The sequence below is a fragment of the Plasmodium berghei genome, assembly GCF_900002375.2.
Source record: "Plasmodium berghei ANKA genome assembly, chromosome: 11".
Taxonomy (NCBI): Eukaryota; Apicomplexa; class Aconoidasida; order Haemosporida; family Plasmodiidae; genus Plasmodium; species Plasmodium berghei.
The window spans coordinates 1064326-1088102 of record NC_036169.2 but is presented as its reverse complement, the minus strand read 5'-3'; the positions used below and the strand labels follow the sequence as shown (position 1 = coordinate 1088102).

Genomic DNA, 23777 nt, shown 5'->3' with positions numbered 1-23777 from the left:
TTTATTTCATCTTTTTGATAATAAAAAATATATATAATATATATAATTATGCCTAATTAATATATTCATTTATTTCGAATTAAAACCAAAAGTAATAAATGGATCCAAGTGCTTTTAAAAATTTCCCAGTGTTTTATATTAAAAATAAAGGTACAATTATGATCATGTAACTACATTTATGCATATGTCTGGGTTTATACATGCTTACATGTTAAATTAAAAAAAAATATATGAGAAAGCAAGTGTATAAAAGCATGTCAAATTGCTATTATATATTACTTCCATAAATTAGTGGAATGCATTAAAATGTGCTTATTGTATTTGAAAGGTGGCATGGCATAGCATTTTCTACGCAATATAACTTCGTGTTATATATCAAGAATAAAAAAATTATGAATTAGCAGTCATATATATATATAAGCATATTTGTTGATAAATTTACGTATGTGTGTACTAATTGTTCTAACAATGTAGTGGAATTATTATTTTTTTTTTTTTTCATCTTATAGAAAATGTTAACATAGACAATGATCAATTTTCGAGTAGCTTAAGAAAGTTTGAAGAATATATCCAAAGTTGTTTCGATTTTTTACCGTTTAAAGAGTTAAAGATAGATAGTGAAAATATATTTATAATTAAAAATTTATTCGATTTTTTTGTTTTTTATGACTGTGATAGATTAATATGTGAAACAATTGAAAATAAATGTAAGGACAAAACAATTGCCTTTTTTGAAGATTTAGAAACTAAAATAAATAATAATGAATTTAAAAATGCAGAAACTTTTTTAAATTATTATGTCCATATATGGAACAATTTTTCGTTAGTTATCGTTCATTTAGAAGACATATTAGAATCATTTAATTCTTATAATAAGATTACATCTGTGAATTTTGATACTCCTTCTTATATATTTACTGAAATATGGAAAAAGTATACTCATGATTTTACAAAAATAAAAAATATTATAATATCAAGTGCTTCTGAATATTTAAAATGGGATAAAATTTTTTGTGAAACTAAATTTTATCAATACGTATGTATGGATATATATAATAATGAAAACGCACAAAACATGTTTATAAATATAGACAATAAAAATATAAACAATATAAAATATGAGCAAGTTGGTATTGATAAATGTATTAATTATTCTCATGAAAATTGCCAAATTGATAAAACTAATGAAATTAATCCTGATCAAAAAGAAAATCAACGCAATGTAATCAACTATAATATAGAAAAGGACAACACAAATGTGTATATACATTCTTCAGATGATGAATTGCTTTTAAATAATATTTTTAAAAAGGAAAATAATAATAATTTTGTTTGTAAAGAAAATGCTACAAAAATAAATGAGAAACTACTTTCTACTGTACTAAGAATAATAGATATTCTAGGAATGTATGAGGAATTTGAAAAAGTGTATAAAAACGAAACATATGAATACTTTAAAAATAGGGTAAAAAAAAGCAATAAAATGTTAATAAATGAAAAAAATAAAATCATAGATAATCGATTATATAATTTTCCAAATGAGTTAGAGAATTATTTATGTCATGAACAAATGAGATGTCGTAAGTTTTTAAAAGAAGAAACAGAAATAGCTATTTTAAATATGTTAAAAGAGCTTTTAATAGTAAACCATAAGGATATACTATATCAAACAGAGTATATAGATTATTGTATAATTAATGAAAAATATGACTCATTAAGAATTTTATATTTATTTTCTCTAAATTTAAATATAACTGAAGAATTCTGTAATTTATTTTGTAACTCCGTTGAAACTATAGGTGTTGATTTAATTAATAATTTAATTAATAATAGAAATAATGTAAATATATTAAATGATAAGTTTATACAATTAATAAATTTTAAATTAAATATTGATAGGATTATTATTATGTCATTTAGATATTCATATTTTTTTACAAAAAAATGGAAAGAAGTACTTGAACACATTTTAAATAAAGGTGATCAGGCTGATAAATACATGCCAATTATACTTAGTATATATCTAAACAATTTAATGATGATGTATAATGCATGTATAAATAAGCTTAGAAAATATTATATATTAAATAAGGAAATAAAAAATAAAACATATCGAAATAATATTAGTAATCCACATTTTTTAAGTAATACAGATAGCGTTGGAGTAGTAGAAAGAGAAAGCAATCAAAGCTCTGATAGTAAGGGGGATCAAGAATCTGGGATTGAAAACGATAATGAGTTAAATAACCAATATAGTTATTCGGATTATGACAACAGCGAAAATGGTGATAAAATTTATATACATTACCATGCAGAAAAGGCTGAAAAGTTGTTCAAAATGTATCAAGACGTTGGAAAGTGTATTATGAGTATAGTAACTATTGTGCTTAGTCTTTTTAAATATATAAGTGACAAAGAAAAATTTGAAAAATATTATCGTATTTTTATGTGTAAACGATTAATAAATGACAACTCGTTTAACATTGTGTTAGATATTAAAGTTTTTAAAACTCTTAAAAAAGAATGTGGTCAGCAATTTACTAAAAAAATAGAAAGTATTTTAAAAGATATGAAAATTACATCAAAAATAGTTAAACGATTTTACAATGAAATGCCTCATAATTCAATAAAATTATTAAAGAAAAAAAAATATTTTGTAAATATTATTTTTAATGAAACTTGGGATTATAATAAACTTGAAAATAGTGTTATCTATCCAGAATCTGTAAAAATGTGTAATGATTTTTTTCTTAAATATTATAAGCGCTATAATAAATCCAAAAATATCACATTTTTGCCTCTATTTGGGTTGTGTACATTAAAAGTAAATTTTAGTAGAATAACCAAAAAAAAAGAATATTCACGATGGCAAGCTGGAATTTTACAACTTCTTGAAAAAAATGATTCAAATAAGAACAGTGCTAAATCAGAAAGTGACAATGATATATTTTGCAAAAAAAAAAAAAAAAAAATTTATATTACTGTAACAATTATCCAAGCACTTTGCCTACTTCAATTTAATAAAAACTTGGAATATACTATAAATGAATTATGCGATATGACAGGTATATCAATTGATAATATATTATGCTATTTAAAATCCATTTACACTGATGGCGAAACACAAATTTTAATTTATGATGAAATAAATAAAAAATTTAAGGTCAATTCAGAATTTAAATCAAAAAAAAAACATTTAGTAGTAGATTATGCTGATACAACGTATAGAGATAATACAAATATTCCTGCATTAACACAAGAAAATATGGAGAATGAAGATATAAGCCTACATATCGATGCAGCTATTGTTAAATTTTTAAAAGTAGAAGGGAAAGCATCACAAATGAATATATGTGAATATATTAAAAAAAAAAAGAATATTTCTTCCAATGAACAAATTACAAATAGAATATCTTCATTGGTAAATAGAGAATTTATATTTTTTCAAAATGATCTTTATCATTACGAACTATAAAATATGAGGAGGGTGATTTTTATTTTTCAGAAGACATTTCTCTATCTTTTTCATTTATTTTGCATTTCATGATTATTTTTTTTTAGTACATATATGAACCGTGCATATTACACATATTCGTATATGCATATGTCCATACTATAAAATGTGTATATGTGAATTGCTTTTAGTTTAGTTACACAAAATCACTAATAATAAATATAATTAAAACTAACATAATCACATTTATTATATATACTCAAATAAACCTATATCCCCTTTAATATAAAACCTTTTATTTTTTGTTCATAATAATCGCAAAAGCAGGAATATGTAAATCATTAAAAAAAAATATGTGTATTTGTATATATATATGTCGAAAATAAAAAAAGTAAAGAAATATTTGTATAAGTTTTTTTAAACAAATTGCAAAATATTTTTTTTTTTTATTTAAAAAAAAATAATAATATTGACAAGGTAGAGTATTTAAAACATAAAGTTACACAACAATTTATGAAAAGTGTTTCATTTACTTATTCATATGTTGCAGTAAAAAATATATAAATTTGACAAAATAAAAAAAATGCATATATATATGTGAATATGGGTGTATATATATTATACGAAACATAACATCAAAAACACATCAAGATAATATTTTCATACTAAAAAAATAATGACAATTATCATTGCATTAGTTCATTCTTCCTAGACACGTATTTGATCCACATAAGCAAATTAGTTTTTCTCCTTCGGATTCGACACCAAACTGTAGAAGAAAAAAAATTAATTATAAAGTTGTAAAAATAAATAAAGCAAATAAAAAACAGTCAAGAATATTTCACAGTTTTGTAATCCTTACTTGGTAGTCATATGTTATTTCCTCATGTGGTAAAATATCTTTTTTTGCAAAGATAACAATGTGTTTTAAGTTTTGATCACAGCTAACTATTTTACAAAAACAATTAGGCTAAAAAAAGGAAAGATAAACGAATAAAAAATAATATATCAAATAAGATTAGTGGAATGTTTGCACACAAATAAATAAATGTGTTCATAATTTTTACCTCGCAGCTGTGGTTAATAAATCGGCTAGCATTCCCCCATTTGGTCGCATCGATAATTATATTCTCATTAAGTCTAAACATATAGCAACTACTTTCGATCTTTTCGTAATATGTTTCCCTTTTGTCACTTATTATATTTCTTATATATTCACCAATATATTCTATAACAGGCTATAAATTTAAAAAAAATATAAAGAAATTCAATAAAATATTTATTAAAAAAATAAAGGTAATTAAATATATGCGCAAATATATGTGCATCAATCAGTACAAAAATATATATAAAATTTTTTACCTCTCCTTCATTAATGAATTCACGTGCATATAACCCATACCCATGTATGCTACTTTTCTTTACATACAATCTTGAGTTTGATGATATGTTCATTAAATATCTGTAAGACATCGCACTGTTTATGTTATACTTGTATTTTGTTATTTTTCTTGTATTTTTTTCCTAAAATAAGTAAAAAAATTAAGACAAAACAAATAAAAAGAGTGAACATATTTGGAATTAGCATTGGATGTTTAATGAGCATTGAGTTGGTGAAATAATAAATGCATAAAAGCGTATTGCACGGATGTATGTTATACACATCAAACATGTTCACGCATATGTATATACAATTTTTTTTAAGAATTATAAATTTACCATTTCTTTTTCGCTGTCCTTAAAAATTGACGTTTCGATATTGGAATATTTGCATAGCATATTATCATTATATTTGACTTCCCTCTTGCAATTTTTTATTTTTTTTTTTATCTCATCGCTAAAAAAAGGTATAAAAAGAAAAATAAATTATGAAAAATATACATATATAAATACTATATTATAACTATTCATACAAAATATGTACCACAAGTATTACATTTTCTGTTTTTTTTTGTTTTTTATGCTAACCGTTCGCACTCTCGTTTGGCATGTGTGCTAATTTTACTACTTAAATTAGCCCATATAAATTTAAACAACTTATATTTAATATGATATATAACACATGGTAATGTTAACCCAAAGAAGCTATGCGCATCGAGTGATTTGTTGTGTTCAGCAGATTTAAAAAAAAATTTAGCCATATATTCATATAATTTCGAATATTTCTTTGTAAACTTTTTGTATTGCTCTGTAATATATATTTCGTTTTGATAATTAAAGTAAGAAAGAAATTGTTTATATAATTCGTTAATATTATGGCTTTCAGCTAAGACAAATTTTTTTGCATCAACTTCACTAAAATAATTTATATTTATTAACGGGAATAAAATAATTGAAAAGAATATATTATTATTTTTGAGGGTAATTGAAAATATATAAGTAGCTCGTAGTTTTAAACATATTTTTTCTAATACATTATTTTTTAAACACAAATTATTAATATTAGCATTATTATATATGTGAAATAAAACTGATGAAGGTAAATTAAAAAATATTCTCATATTTAAAAATCCACATGGGTATATTATTTCTTCTCCTTCGTATTTTACTACTTCTCCAATGTTTAATATATTATGACACCCGATTTTAATAACATTACATTTTGAGTGATTGAAAGGTAAATTATTATTATTAGTAGCAGTATTATATTTATAATTTAAAAAATATTTATCGTTTATTTGTTTAATATATATATCATTATTATTTGTAACTAAGTTTAAAAAACACTCTTTCTTTAGCATTATATCGGCAATACTAGCATTACTACTTGTATTACTCCATTTTCTATCGTTTATATATTCTTGTGGCTTTCCCCTTTTTTTAAAAATATTTAATTTTTCTTTTCCTACATGGTTTTTATTTTTCCATTCATCTATTTCTTCAACAATTTTATTAATCTGCACATTTTCTCTATTCCTAATAAAATTACTACTAACTTGTTGCAATTTGGTTATGTTGACTTTTTTTTTTTCTTTTATATCTGTTAAATTTTTAAAATAAATATTTATACTTTTTTTTTTATATTTCATATGTTCTTCAATATTATTATCTATATCATTTATATATTGACTTAACTCTTCTGTTTCGCTACTACAATTAATATTAGTATCTAATGTATTATCATATTCAACATATTTTATACAATAATTTTGAGGGGAATTAATTTCGTTCATTTTATTATCTTCATTGATGGAACAATTCGCCATATCATTTTCATTCCATTTTTTTTTACAGCCAAATGAACTCATTTTTATTTGATTAGTGGTAAGCACATCTGACAGACATATATTTAAAGTTTGTTCGTTTTCTACTAAATATTTAACAAAAGAATTTTCGTTTTTTTTTGAAAAAAAATAGTTTTCATTTTTTAATGTTGTAAAATTTCCTATATATAAAAAATTTTTAAGTATAAAGTATGACTTTAAAATATTGCTCACATTTTTATTATCAATAATTTTTTGTATATCAACAATTGCATTATTAATTGTTTCTTCGTTTCGTTTTATATTTTTCATATTTTTTGTCTCGTGTCGCTCATTTGGTATATCGTTATTAATGTTACTATTATTTTTTGTGTTTTCTTGAATAATAAGATTATATTTGTCATCAATATAATTTTCATCATTTTTTTTGTTTACATATTTATTTATAATATTTTCTAATTCTTTCATTTTTTTTTCTATTTTACTCTTTTTATTTAAAATTTCTTGCAAAGACATCAACGGTTTCGATTTATATCGGATTTTTATGCTTTCATTTATGTTGTGTAAAATTGTATCCATAACATAATATGATCCATTTTCGAAGTAAAACTCAAGCAGATAATTAAAATATTGTTTTAGAATTTCGAGAAACTTTGTACTAGTGGCTCTTTTATCATTGGTATATGATATAAGTTTTTTATTTTCCGTATCATTTTCTGACTTCACACATGTGATAGAGTTTTCTTGGAGCACTGCCTTTTTTCCAAGGGTGCTTTCTAAGTTTGGGATATTATTCAAATTATTAATCTCAGCATGTTTATAGGGTGTGTTATCATCTATTATTTGATTGTTTTCATAGCTCATTTGATCATTCACACAATTTGAAGGTGTAAAATATGAGGCATTTTCCTTTTTTAAATAAAATGATTCATAAACAGATTTATCATTCCAGCAATGATTACACCATATTTTTTTGGTTTTGAATATTATATGAATTGGGAAAATATCATTATAATTATTTTCATATATGTAATTTTCTTCTTCTTTTTTATGTGGTAAATTATTTAAATTGCAGAAAATTGTATCATTATTAAATTTAATCAAATTGAATAATTTTTTATAATTAAAAAATATATTATCTTTGCAATTTTTAATAATAGTTGAATAAAAGGCGCAATTTAAATGAAATTTTACACTACAATTATCATTACTACAATAAATGCTAGCATTTTTATAACCACATAAAAAGCAAGTCGAATTAACAGAATCGTATATTATTTCTTTAATATCATCTTCATCTACTTCTATTATATTTTGATAATTATTAAAAGAGTGTTTATTTTCAATATATTCTAAACGCTCCATTAATTTTATATTTTTAATTCGCTTCTTAATATTTGTTCCAAGATTTTCCCCAGCATTCTGCTCACGCTGTGATGCATTATTTGTTTCGATTGTTGAATTAGTATCGCCATAATTCATTAAATTAAAACAAGTATCATGAGAAAGCTTTTCGTTCTTAATAAAAGATGAATTTTCACTATTTACTAATACATTTGTGTTTTTATTATTTTTATTCATATTTGAATTTTCTGCATCATTTTTGCAATTATCAACATAATTTGATGCTGATTTATTTTTTGTTTTGTTATTGCTTGTTAAGCTTTTCGAGTTATCTTTATCTTTCATTTGCTCCCTTTTAGAGGTTTTTTTATTATTACCAGTATTAGAAGTAGTATTAATAACATTGTTAGTATTATTAGTTGTATCATTGATATTATTTTTTACATCTGCTAAATTTGTGTTATATTCATATACACCGTTTTTATTGTAATTATAATATTGCGTACAATTTAAACTCCATTTTAAGCATTCAGTATGCATATAAATATCGTAAAATGGAATAAGCTGTCCCTTATAAATATAATTTCCATAATTACAAAAAAAACATATTTTATTATCACATTTTTTATTGTTTTTTTCTTTATTATTATTTATAATACTATTTTTTGTTCCATTTTTCATTTTTCTATTCTTTAAAATATTTACACCTTCTTTAATATACTTATTTAGCATAATTTTTACATACACATTTATTTTATTTTTCATTATTGATTTTATTTTTTCATAATAATTTTGAATGAATTTTTCACATTCTTCATCATATTTTGTTACAATTTGGAGAATTTTGTTATTTTTCTCATTATAGTCATTAGTAATATTATTTTCTCTCTCAATATTTACTACATTATATATACTATTACTATTTTTTACTCCCTCAATCGATTTATAAGAACATATCGAAGCGCAATTTTCTTCTCCAATCTGATCCTTTTGTACTTTATTCATATTTTCCGCAATCTTATTAAAACTGTCTGGTAATTTAGTAATCATCTTATAATTAAAATTGTACACTAAATTGTAAAAACTATCAGAATTGTCTCCTTTTAAAAGATATTCTTTAAAATGCTTACTTCTTTTTCTTGATTTTTTTTTTTGTGTCTGAATGATTTCACTCTTTTTATGTCTTTTATTTGTTCTTTTGATATTTAGTATATTTTCGATATTTCTGAATAAAAATTGCTTGCAGTAACATGAACGAACATAGTATAAGTATAAAATATAAATTGAATAATTAACAACTTTCTCAAATTTATTATTTGATTTTGTATAATATAAGAATATTACTCTTTTCGGTAAAGTATATAAATAATCGGAATGCTTATTTTGCCCAGTTTTAGTGTAGCCAACTTCATTGTAAATATGATTATAAAATTGTTGTAACACATATTCCATAATACTAACAAAAGAAGATGTGAATATCGCAGAAAATATATTTTTTAAATATGTATTTTTTTTTCTTTTTAAGAACATTGATTTTTTTAGCCTTTCTTGAAAAAACAAATAAAACTCATCATATACAAAATAGGTATATGAAAAATGCAGCAAACTAAGCAACTTTATATTTTTCCCTTTTAATATTCTATCTAATAAATTAAAAATGTTTTTTAAAAATATTTTCTTTTCATATATATGTTCATAACATATATTAATTATAAAATACACTAGTTCGTGTAGCATATTCCTTAATTTACTGTTACGATTGGTACTAATGTTATTAATACAATTATTGGGGGTATATATATTATTATTTTTTTTTTCTTTGTCATTCATAATTATAAATTTGTTATTATTTCCAGAATGTTTCATATATTTAAAAATATAATTATATTTTCGGCTGCACATATTGCAAATAAATAATAGGTTTGAATTAATTTCCTTATTTTGAGTTTTTACACATTCATTAATTTTATATTCATATAAAATACAGCATATTGAGCATTTGTATAGCTCTGATTTATTCTTTTCAATATCATTTATAATTGTATGGCTTGTTTTATTTGATTTGAAGTAATTCATATTGTAGTATATATTGTTAAAAGATGATATTTTGACTGCCCAATAAGTATTTTCCTTATCCCACTCTAATGTATTACTATTATTTAGGGTGAAATAATTATTATTGCTATTACTAAAATTTTTATTTTTGCTAAGGTTATTACTAATGTAGCTATTTTTATTTTGACAATGCTGTTTATTGTTATCATTTCTACAAGAATTAACACATTTATTTTCATTCACATTTTCAATATATTTGTCTTTTTCTTCATTATTGCATATTACCACTACATCATTATTCATTTTTTCATAAATAGTTTTTACATTGCTATTTTTTGATTTGTTATTAATATTATCAATAAATAACTCGACATTTTTTTTATCATCATCATATTTCTTCATCATGTTATTTGAATTCTCCTCATACATATTTCTAGAATTTTGTTCAAAGGAATTTTTATTATTCTTGAAAATTACGATGTTATTTTCGCTCTCAATTTTATTTATTTGATTCGAATTGTTATTATTATTAATGTTAATATCATACCCAATGGCGTTTTCCATGATAGCAATATTTTTGTATTCGGTTTTTACACTGTTCTTATCATTGTCATTAGATATAATATTATTTGGGGGAATGCTATAATTCAATTTAAATGTTTCAATTTGTTCCACATTTACATCTTTCTTAACATTACATATATTAGCAGTTTCATCAGAATTAAGCATATTTTTTTCAAAATTTTGCATTTCATCGTTGAATACATCAAAAGATAATTCACTTTTATATAATAATATACAATCGCGGCATAAATATGAATTAGGACTAACTCTCTTAAATTTTGACTTTAATATAAACGAATTTTTTTTTAAAAATTTGTTTAGTTTATTAATTTTTATTTTTTTAACAGGAAACGATGAATGGATTTTATGATATGGAGAATATCCAGATTCGCCAATATCTGAGCAAATATAGAAATCGTTATTTTCAGATAAATTGTAATTATCATTATTTTTATTATTTTTTTCCAATTTGAATTTTTTATCAGCATATTTTGAATTAGATTTACTCCTTTTTGTTAAATGAAATGTATTATCATTATTATGAGTATCATCACCATTATAAGAATTTTCAATATTTTGGGTATTGTTATTCATATATTTAGCATCTATTTGATGTGCAGATAAATCATCCACATTTCCATTAGGCAAGTTTTTATTACTATTTCTTTCTTTTTTTATTTTAATACGTGTTCCTTTTGATTTGTTTAATTTATTTTTTTTTGATTGTATTTCTTCACCTTCTTCATTGGTACCATTAGTTTTTCCCTTTTCCTCATTTTTTCCTTTTTTGGTTTCTTTCTTTTTTTTCTCTCGTACAGTTCGTTCTCCTTTTTTCCTTTTTTCGATTTTTCCTTCTTTTTTTGCCTGTTTATCTTCGATTTCATCTTTATGTAGTTCATTCCCATGTTCTTCATTTAATTCATTTTTTCCTGTAATTTCCTTTTGTTTTTTTTGCTCTTCATTTTTATCATTGCTTTCATTATTTACATTCTTCGCTCCATTTTTTTCTTCCACAATTTTGTTTCCCTTTTCGGATTTTTTTTTATATTTTTTTATATTTAAATCATCTGTTATATGAACGCGTTCAGGTATACTTGATATGTGTTTCTCTCTTCCATTTATATTTGTGTTAATTGGTGTAATTATATTTTCTATAGATATCTCGTCATTGCTATTCATACTTGTAGCATTATTACTTTGTTTTTTGAGGGTTTTCCTTTCTGATTTTTCATTTAAATTATTATTGGAAATATCATCTTGATAGTTTGTAACTGCGTCATTAGAATGTTCAGAATTTATGTTTCCCTCGTGTTTAATTTTTATTATGTTACAATTTTTGTTTAATGTTCCTACATTAGTATTTATACAATTTTCAGCTGTTTTACCACTATTTATATTGTCAACTAACTTAATAGTACTCTCTGTTTTATTACTATTACAGATTATGTCACAACCATTATTAGTATTGTTACTGTAACAAATGTAATTATTATTGCTAATATTTTTAATATTTTGCATTTCATGCCCCAAATTTTGATTAACATTTTTTACATTTGATTTATTTTCAACATGTAATGAAGCTAAGTCAAAAAATGTGCATGTATTGATAGTATTAAAATTATTAAAGTTAATATTTGTTTTTTTCTTAATACTTAAAATGCTATCAGATAAGTTTTTTCGATAGGTATATATATCCTCTTCGAAATCATTGTTGTTTTTATTAATATTTATATATTTTTTAAAAAGATTATTGACAGTATTATATTTATAATTTGAATAATTACTATTAATATTGTATATATTACTACAATTTTTGTTTAATTTTGGAAAATTTAATGTGTTTCCACTGAGGGATGAAGATTTTATATTTTTATTGCTACTTGAAATTTTATCAAAATCAGCTATACTAGCTTTTAAAAGGTTTCTTACTTGAGAATGTTCTTTTTTATTTGGTCCATTATTAGAAGAATTATATGCAACATTGGTGATGAAATTATTATTATATATATACCCAATTTTGTTTTCTTTATTGTTTATATCATATATATATGATGAATTTAAAGATATATTTTTTTGAAAGGTAAAATTATCATAACTTTTAACATCTTGGAGTTTATTATAACTATTATATGGATTATCAACAAATATTAAAAATGGATTATTGTTTTGAATAAAAATTTCATTGGGGTCAATTTCTTTGTTCTTGATTTTATAATACAAATCGTTGGTTACCTCATTTATAAAATTATTATTAATATCTGAATTAGTTTTGAATTTATTGAGCATATTAACACTGCTAGTAGTTTCACAATTTAAAGAGCCATACTTGTTACTATTGCGTCTAATATTACTGGAAATATTATTATTTGGTGAATTATAAAAAAAGTATCTATTTTTATGCGAGTCCAAATTGCTGCTGAGAGAACTGCGCCTATATATTTTGTTATTTATTGCTGATTCATTTAATATATAATTTATTTTTCCATTAAAATAACTAGAACTTTTAACATCCATGACATTGCTAACAGTATCATTAGTAGCTATATTTGTAACTTTATTTGTAATCATATTATTCAACACCTTTACATTATTAAAATTATTTAAATAATATGTATGTGTGCCCATATCATTATATTTGTTCAAATTTTTTATTTCGTTTATGTTGTTTATTTTATTCATATTCACTAAATGGTTTTGATTAATAACCGTATTTCCGTCCTTAATTTCGTTTATATCTTTATTCATATTTTTATTAATGACATTGGAAGAGTTGCATAAATTATTAACATTATTTAAGCTCACGATTTGCTTATGCCCTCCTATATTATTTATCATATTTATATTTTGTAAAATACTATTGACATTTCTGAAATTACCTGTTTCGTTAATCCATTTTCTGTTTATACCTTTATATGAATTATCTATGTTCTGGTTATTTTCTTCATCAAAATCATTCGTATTATTTATGTTATCACCACTATTAATGGTTACCATATTGTTTAAATTTTTATTAATAAACATTTTCATATTATTCGTATTATTCATATTAGAAGCGTTATCTACCCAATTAATATCTTTTTGTTTTAAAATATATTCAGGCTGTTCATAGTTTACCCCATTTATTTTTGTACACATTTTATCAAGACTATTTCCTTTTTTAACAGTATTGGTATTTAATACATTCGATTCAATATATAATGAGTTATTTTTATAGCGCATTTCATGCAATTTTCCATCCCTTTTTGGACCATTTAAAATATAGGAAGTATTTATATTGTATACATTGGGGCTTACATAGGATAGTAATATAGTATTTTTATTATTAACAGCATTTTTTATATTCATAGGAATAATACTATCTTTTTCATTTATGCTATATATATGATTATTAAAATTATTTGTCCCTTCGACATTTTGTTCAATACCAAATTTGTTAATATTGCTCATATTTTGAGTATTATTTGCATGATTATCGTTATTATTGCCAACATTATAATTATTAGAATTTAAATTGTTTGCAATTAAATGAGATGTATTTTGATTAAATGTATCATTATATATTGGTAATGAATATCTGTGATTTTCTCTGATATTTATATTGTTATTATATTTGTTGAAATTATTGCTATATAAACTACCAAAATGCATAATATCATTGATGTTAGTATTTTCATGTATTTTATTACTAAGATAATTTGAAATCCCCATTCCCATAAAACTTTGGTTAAATATTTTTTCGATACTTTCATCATTTAAAAAAATATATGAAACCAATGATTTAATTTTAAAAATATTTTCATTAACATTAATTTTGTCTTGGACAGTAGAAATAAAATTGATATCGAATATGCTTATATTTTTTTTCTTATTATTTATATGATCATCAACTTTTCCCTTTGCCCTAATATTATTTGAATGCATTAATAAATTATATTCATTCAATTTATTATTGAGATAGACAATTAAGCCATTTAAAATTTCGCAAAGAGCAAAGTTTAGCTTAAATTCAGTTACGTTAAATAAATGTGATAAGTCTTTTATCACGACATTTTTATTATTATCAATAAGTTCATATATTTTATTTAAAACTCGTTTGTTAAATATTCTATCATTTATAGTAACAACTGCGTCATGTTCAACATTGTTTAAACAAATTTTATATGAATCGTGCAATACTTCATTAGAAGGAACAACATAACTATATATACCACATGGATGTATATTATTTTTTTCAAAATTAAAATGATTTATGCGATCTGTAGATATATAGTTTTTTCTTAAAGCAAGGTCGACAATATTTATACCATTAAATTGCTCATAACATTTTCTAACAATGATGCTATTATCACTATTGCTTGCGTTACGCATACTATTAACAATGTTGGGATTTCCAATGCTATCACTATAAATGTTATTTGTATTACAATATGTATTATTATAATATATACTATTTATATAACTTAGATTATCCATGCATGCAGATATATTATTATTACTTCCTCTATCACATATATTGCCAGCATCAGTATGGTAGTTTGCATTGTGTTCTTGTATATTTTTATAAATCATATTACTTGTATTATTAATATTTTTTAAAGTATGAGGGTGATAAAAATGATTATTTATTAGTGTATCATTATTTTTCAAATTATATTTCGATATACTTTCATCTTTTATAAAATATATAAGACTATTATTATCTGCAGATGTTGAATTATCGCAATATTTAACTGGGCTGAAATCACTATTAACATTTTTATAATTTATTCCATTATTTCCATGGTAATTATTAACTACTTTTTTATTAGACCCTTTTCTATTGTATTTTTTTGTATAGCTTCTATAATTTTTTTTATGAATCATTGAATTTATATTATTGAGGTCTTTGTCCATGCGATAAAAACAATGATTGTGTGATGATTTACCACAACAAAAACATTTTATTACTTTCGATGTTTGCTCATGTATGCTTAATATATTTACCATACCTTTTTTTAAAATATCAAATTTTTCTTTTTCAGCTTTTTTGCTTATACTATTATTTATTTTGTCTCCCATTGACTTTTCTGTATCCAATATTTCACAACTTTTATTATTCATATTGTTTGTATATAAATTATCATGAATATAAATATTTTTATCATGATTATTCTCGAAATTGTTATTAGTGATATTATTTTTTTTATTGTTTTTATTAACATTAATAGGAATTAAATTATGGTCTGTTTCATTCTTTTCAATTTTATCTGCAAAATTATGCTTATCAAATATGCAAGCAACATCTGTGAGAGGTGTATTTTCACATGCACTTGAATTTACAAAAGAATGATCTACATGCTTTGGAATAGACGCATTATTATCATCGTAGTTATTTATATTTACTAGGCTAATGCTTGCATCTGTATCAGCATGCTCTAAATTGTTTTCATTTTTTATCATAATATTTTTTTTATTATTGTTACAATTTTGGGTACTATTACTACTACTTTTTTTCATTTTTGATGAAAACATTTCTATCTGTAAATTATATAAATGATTGTATACTCCCTTTTCAAATTGCTTTAAATTATGTGAATTTTTATCATTTTTATTTGAATAAAATGCTCTTTTAATTTCGTCATCAAATCCATCGCCACAACCATCACACTTAATGCAATTGTAGCATTTGAAATTTCTACTTACAACATTTAAAATATTATTTATATTTTTTTTATGTTCAAAATAGCAATTTAATTTAAATAAAAATGGTTGTGATACATTTGCACATGAATAATGAATTGAGCAACCACATGATGAACAATATAAAAGCGGATATTTATATTCAACACATCCACATATAAAACAATATTCTTTTAATATATCATTTTTCATAATTTTTATTTTTTCAACTGTTTTCTTTATATTTGAGGTTTTTTTTTTTATAAAATTGTCACCTTGACACTCAATATGTTTAATAGTGCTATTCTGCTCGTCGTTTGTATCCGTATAATTTTTATTTCTTTCAAATTTATTATTACAATTTTTTATTATTTCATATTTACAAACAGAAGATATAATACTATCTATCGATATTTCTTTAATTGTACCAAATAAATTATCATTTTTATTATTTTTATCTCTCTCCGCATATTCCTTTCCAGAATAAGTTATATCATTAATATATGCCATATCACGTTTTGATTTTTTATAACTTTGGTAAATGCTTGAATTCAATGGATATACAATTTTATCATGTCCATCGGTATCAAAGCTATCAAAAAATATAATTTGAATGCATTTTAAAAATTTTAAAGTGTCATTTATAGGGCTTAATATTCTTTTTTTTTCTTTTGTAACATTATTAATTTTTATTTTTTCCTTCATAATATCAATCATAAAAATATCAGCATCTAGGAATAGTTTATTTTTATCAGGATTATATAAAATGTTATCGTTTAACATTTTCTTTTTATTTACATCTACAGCTATCATTTCTTCGTTAAATGCAATTTGTTCACTATGTTGTGAACCATCATTTAATGCAGTTTTCGTAACTAAATCGTCAATAATAGATGTAGATCTATTTAGATAGTCGTTATTATTACACATTTCATCTGCTACATTTTCTAATTTTGGTTTATCTATAAATATGCCCTCTGAACATAAATTTTCACAATTGTCAGTTTTCATTATCTTAGAATATTTTTTCAGAAAATGAATCTTTAATATTTTACAAGTGTCAAAATCGTCATATTTATTGTATGCTGTATTAAAGTAAATTTTACTATTAGTATTAATATTAATTATGCTGTATTGTACTATATCGTTTTTATCTGAAATAAACATTTCCTTGTTTGATTGGAAAAAAAATGAATTTTTTTTTAAATTAAAAAGTTCATGTAAATCATAATGCATAATATATTTTTCAATATTTTCACGTTTTCTTTTTTTGTAAGGATTATCGTTTATATTAATTTTATTAGTGTTATTATTAATATAAGAAGCATCGTCTTTGCTCTCCAATTTATCAAATTGTGATGTTTCAAATTTGGAAATAATATTTCTTTCTATTTCTATATTATCTTTATTTGTCTCATAAACATTATTATATGTTTGAACGTTATTCATAAGCATATTACTTTCAGCATAGTGACAACTATCATTCGTGTTTCTATAGTTGTATTTATCAGTTACATTTTGTTTTTCAAACTGATTATAATTATTTTCTAAATTTTTTATATCATAACCCTCTTGAAAAAATCGTATTCGATCACCACTGTTTTTTATATTTTCTCTAGATTTATCTATACCTAAATTATCATTATTGTTAATCGTTGCACTGCCATAATACCCTATATCATTATAATTTTCTTGATGAATATGCGCATCTTTATTCATATCCACTAAATTTATAGTTTCCTTACTAAGGTTATATTCGCTATTTTTTTTATCATTGTAAGTACAATCCGAAATAGCAGCATTATTGTGAGGGCCCATATTCTCATTATATTTCGAAAGCATATAATCCATATTAAAATTGTAAGAATTACTATTATTATTTAATTTACTATTTTCTATCGAAAAATTATTGTCAATATTAGTGTTAGCTACATTATTTGATGATTCATTATTAGTAATGTCATCGGCTATAATTTTTTTATATTTTTCAAGACAGTCATCAATATATTTATTCAGTTCTTCATTAGACATATTAAACATATTTTTAATTATAGCTTTTCCTTTTTTTTCAAAATTACATGCATTCTTATATATAGGTGTATTAGGCATATGAACAGTTTTAGCATTGTGTACTATAAGGATAAAATCATATAAAAAGTCAGATATCGTATTATATTTTTTCCCCCATAATTTTTCTTTCATAATATATAAATTCATTGGTATTTTGACAATTCTCCAATATATATAAAAATTGATTGGTACATGAAAAGTGAAATTTTTATATTTATCTAATAAAAAAAATAAATACAATATTCGCTCAATTTTATCAATAAATGATCCTGATCTGCATGTAGGACATTTATAATTAATGTGTTTTATTGCTAATGTTTCTATATTTCTATCTTCATCTTTATCACAACTTAAATGAATCCAAAATTTACAAACATCACATTCTACCCATTTATTGCTATCATCAACTTTATATTTTTCATTACATATAATACAAAAATTTTTCTTTTCGTATTCTTTATAACAATTTATACAACAATCTAAATGTAATTCCCATTCATTATAATTTATAAAACATAAATTTGAATAATCACATTTGCTACATTTTAAGCAATCATCACATTTCCAATTAAATAAATAAATATCTGGGACATTGGGATAACAGCATGACCCATGAGCTACCATATTACACGACTTACAAATAACATAATTAGCTACATTGGGTGTCTGCTTATAATTGTATATACTTTCACAGCAGTATATACATCGATAGCACTCTTTACATATATATTTTTTATAATGCATATCATTATATTTGACTGACGGAATATAATTTAAATATTTTCGAGATTTTTTTGTTTTCGATTTTTCTAAATTATTATTGTTTTCGGCATCAGAATATTCATCATCTAAATTTCCATCATTTAAATCATCACTCTTTGTTTGACTACTTTCATTATCCTCGCTATTATTATTATTATTATTATTACTGTTATTATTACTTCTGAGAATCTTGTTATTCTTCCGTGTTTTACTAGTTATATTTTTTTTTAATTTGGTTACAATTTCATTTGATAAATCATTTATGCAGTTATAGGATGTGTTTCTACTACTCTGAAGCGAGTTACTGTTAGTATTACTTTTACTGCTAGAATATTCCATTTTTACTTTTCCATTTTTGTTATCACTAATACTGTTGTTACTGCCCTTAATTGATTTCGTAGCCTCTTTTTTATTAGGACTTTTCGTTCTCTTATTTTTTTTTGTACTTTTTTTATCTTTTTTAAGGCTATTTTTATAAATATATTTTTTATATTCTTTCATTAAAACATTTTTATCATAACTTTTTGCAATCATAACTTCATCTCCTAAGCATTCTGCATGAAATGTTTTAGAACACATAAAACATTTTACACCCCAATGCACATTTATAGTATTCGTTTCATCAATTTCTTTTTTTTCCGCTTCACTACTCAAATCATATATAGTAGTGGGTAAAGTGCTAGTGTAATGATCATGCCCTTTAATGAAAAGGATATTATTTTTACATAAAAAACATTTAGTAAGTTTATTTAAAATGCTAAGGTCATGCGCTTCTTTCTTTTTATCTAATATATCAAACCTGTGGAATTCTTTTAAGGATATTAATACTTTTATATTGTAAAAATGTGGCGAATACCACCCTTTAACATCTGAAAAAATAAAATCGTTTTTTTTCTTCTCAACTTCATCTTGCATTTTAATATTATACTTTGGAGATTTATTCTCACTATTATATTTTTCTAGAATATTTGTTTTATTTCCATTTGCATTCAAACATCCTTGAGGATCACCATAATTTATATCAATCATGTTTATATTGCTCAAATTACTTTCCGTATTATAATCATTGTGATTTATATCCTTGATGATAGTATTATAAGAAAAAGATGATGCTCTAGAATAATTTCTTGTATTACTTACATCTTTGTTTATACTTTTGGGAGAATCAACTGATAAATTAAATTTTATATTTTCTATATGATGTATAAAGAACTGTTTATATTTTGGCGAATAATATTTTATAATACCGGTTTTTAAAGTACTTTTTTTTTTGTTATCTGTTTTTAATTCAAAACTAACACGATAACCTATGTACCTAAAACCTCTTTCTTCGTCTTTTAATTCAATGTATTTATTCGATAAATCATTTTCGGGTTTGTTTACCACATTTTTTTTTAAGCGCTCGTATTTATTTTCAAACATGTTGAATTTTCCATCTTCTGTTTCGTATAATATATTATAATTTTCAAAGACTTCTTCAATTATGCAGTTAAAAAATTTAGGGCGCTTAAATAATACCTCTTCACCGTCAATATTTAAATTTTCTAAAAACAACGTTTTTTCTACTTTTTTAAATAATTTTAATTTTTTTTTCATATTATTGTTAGAAATATCTAAATAAAATTCTGTTGTGTCTTCGGATCCTTTTACCATACTAATTATATCACTAATCTTGGTAATATTAAAATAATATTTTCTTTTACTATTATATATAACACCAGTGTATTTATATTCTTCATCTTCTTTATTTGCATTTTTATTATATCTTGTTTTGGAGTTATTTGTTTTTTTACATGTTTTATTTCTATCAACATTTTTGTTTATTTCATTTGGATTCTTTTTAATTTTAGAATCTCTATTATTATTTTTTGTATTCTTGGCATCCGCTTTTTTGCTATTTTTATCATTGTTATTAAACTGCTTTTTTGTGTTACTGACTTTTTCATTTTTTACTTTACTATTTGTGTTTCTTCCTTTTTTATTTATCATATTTGCACATTTTTCATTTTTACAAGATTGATTTTTTTTCCCTTTTTCATTATCATCAGAATCATAATTAAGGGTATTATTGTTACTATTGCTGGAGATAGAAGATTTAGGCGTGTCCTTTTCCGGATGCTTCATATCTTTGGATTTGTTAATACTAATGTTGTTATTTTTATCTTTCGAGGCTTTTGTTGCATCTAAATTGAAATAAGTCTTATTTTCCTTTTGCTCATTTTCATCACTGTTACAATTGGTGTTATTAACATTATTATCTTCTGTATCTGTGCCACTTTTACTCAAAATGGTCTCTTCATTATCTTTTTTTTCTTTTTCTGATTTAACGACTTTTGAATTATTGTTTTCATTTTCTATGTTTTTTTTATTTGAATTTTTATCAGCTGTTTCTGCATCTGAAAATACGATATCCTCTATATTTTTTTTTTTTTTAAAATATTTCAGTGAAAAAAATTTTAAAAATTTAACACCATAAATATTTCCATTATTTCTTATATAAAATGGATCACTATATATTCTTACATTTTTATCAAACAATGTAACATCTTGTATAGCTACGACTTGTAGAACATTTTTCTCTAACTTTTCATTATTTAATATTAAAATACGAAAATAAGATTCTTTTATAATTTTATAAATTAAAAAATATATTTTTTTTTTATTTGTTACTATTTTACCAATCCTTAAAAATATATCATTGTAGTATTTTTCATATATGTGCTGATTATATTTTACAAATGATTTCCCTGTTATTCTCAATTCTTTATTTGCCTCTTCTGTATGTATATCATTTTTTACCTTATTGTTAATATTATCATTTTTTAAATCGCCATCTTTATCATTTATTTCATTCTGTTTATTTTCTTCACCAATCTTTCTTTTCATTTTTATTTCATCATTTACTAAATTGTTAGATGCAGTATCAATATTTTCTTTTGGTACATTAGAATCATTCATTTTATTTGACTTATTATTTTTTTTCTTTTTTTCAGATTTATTCGATTTGTAACCATGCCCCCTTATTAGGCTCTTCGTCTCATCAAAACCTCCTTTCTTAATCACACATCGATTCTTTTTCAAAGTTTTATTTTTTTGTCCATTCTTACAATTGTTCCTTATAAAACAGTTAAACATATTAAGCATGTTTTCTTTATGATAAAAATATAACCTTTGCCTTTTTTGAATGTTTCTTAATGTTAAATTATAATTTTCACATTGTAAATGTTTATGTATCTTCCTCCATTTAGTGGCAGTATAATATAAAGTTTTAAAATGTTTATTAATATCATTTAATTTACAATTTTTATATTTATTAGAAAATAATCCATAAAATATTGGCGTCTTTTTTAGTGATTGTTTATTTTTAATTTTGTATTGATTTTCTCGAAAATGCTCATTGTAATATAATATGTTGTATATTTTTTTTTTTTTTTTTTTTTTTAACAAAGAAATTATACAAGTGTCAGAATAAAAATTCCTTTCACATTTTATATCATATTCAAAAGCATCCCCTTTCGTTTTATTATCATTAAAATTAAAAAAATTATTGTCATTTTTATCGAAATTATCAATGGGTACATTTTGCAATTTGTTATTTCCACCAATTTTATTGCAATTTCCACTTTGTAAAGAATGTAAACTATATAAACTATTTGCTTTTAAGTTATTCATATATGGTTTGCACTTTTTTTTTAATAAGCTTTTGTAAAAAATACTTCTTTTTTTTTTTTTTAAATTGGTATAATCATCTGAATAACTATCTATGTATTTTCTCCTTATTTTCTTTCTTTTTTTTTTCCCCACATTCTCTGTTTCATTTACATTTTTAGTAAGGCTATTATCATTTTTTACAAAACATACAGCTAAAGTGCTATTATGTTTTGTATTATCGTGCATTGTAGACTTTACACTTTTATTTGTAATTTCGTTAATTTCCTTACCATCATTTACATTACTTTTGTTATTCAAATTTAAAAAATTACTTTTATTCATTTTCACATTATCATATGTCTTGTGGTTACTATTTTGATTGCCTTCAAGAGTATGCACATGCTCACTATTTATTAATTCGGATGGCATACCATTATTTTTTAAGTTATTTATTGGTTTGCGTATAATGTTCCTTTTATTGTCTTTTATATCATCATTATTATATTTTTTTTTTATGTTCTCATGATTATTACTAAAACTACGTTTTTCTTGTGTTTCATTATTGTAAGGATTTTCATTATATTCTTCCACGTTTCTCATTCCTTCCTTTTTTATATTTTCATTCATACTATTTTTTATTATATTTTTTCATATATTCTCTTTCGCACCTTTTTATCAGTCTTCCCTTCAACGTTCTTTTTTCTTCTTCTTATTCTTTGTATCTATTTGTAATTTCTTAATAGCATCTTGAATGTTAATTAAAAAAAATCGGATTTAAATATATATATATATATATATAATATGTATATTATGTGGCAAATAAAACATAGAGATACATATTATATATGTATATGATGTATATTTTAGTACCCTTTTATAAACTGGTTATTCTTAAACATTTAAGGTTTATAAAATAAAAAAAATTGTATTTTAAAATAAGAATTATTTTAGGTTACTTAAAACAAAAAATTCATTAAAAAAAATCACTATTATACACTTTTAATATATCATTTAAA

The 23777-nt window shown here is 22.6% G+C and overlaps 2 protein-coding genes across 2 annotated transcripts; one reads left to right on the top strand and one right to left on the bottom strand.

The window, feature by feature from the left end:
• Positions 1 to 98: 98 nt before the first annotated feature.
• PBANKA_1128600 (cullin-like protein, putative) lies at positions 99 to 3475 on the top strand (the record flags this gene model as incomplete). Its single annotated transcript, XM_034565835.1, has 2 exons — positions 99 to 150; positions 510 to 3475. 2 exons carry the CDS (start codon positions 99 to 101, stop codon positions 3473 to 3475), a joined length of 3018 nt encoding a protein of 1005 aa, XP_034422493.1.
• A 673-nt stretch (positions 3476 to 4148) lies between these two features.
• On the bottom strand, positions 4149 to 23388 carry PBANKA_1128500 (SET domain protein, putative; the record flags this gene model as incomplete). Its single annotated transcript, XM_034565834.1, has 6 exons — positions 4149 to 4223; positions 4317 to 4424; positions 4522 to 4692; positions 4817 to 4978; positions 5174 to 5291; positions 5423 to 23388. The coding sequence occupies 6 exons, from the start codon at positions 23386 to 23388 to the stop codon at positions 4149 to 4151; spliced, it is 18600 nt and encodes a 6199-aa protein (XP_034422492.1).
• Positions 23389 to 23777: the final 389 nt, after the last annotated feature.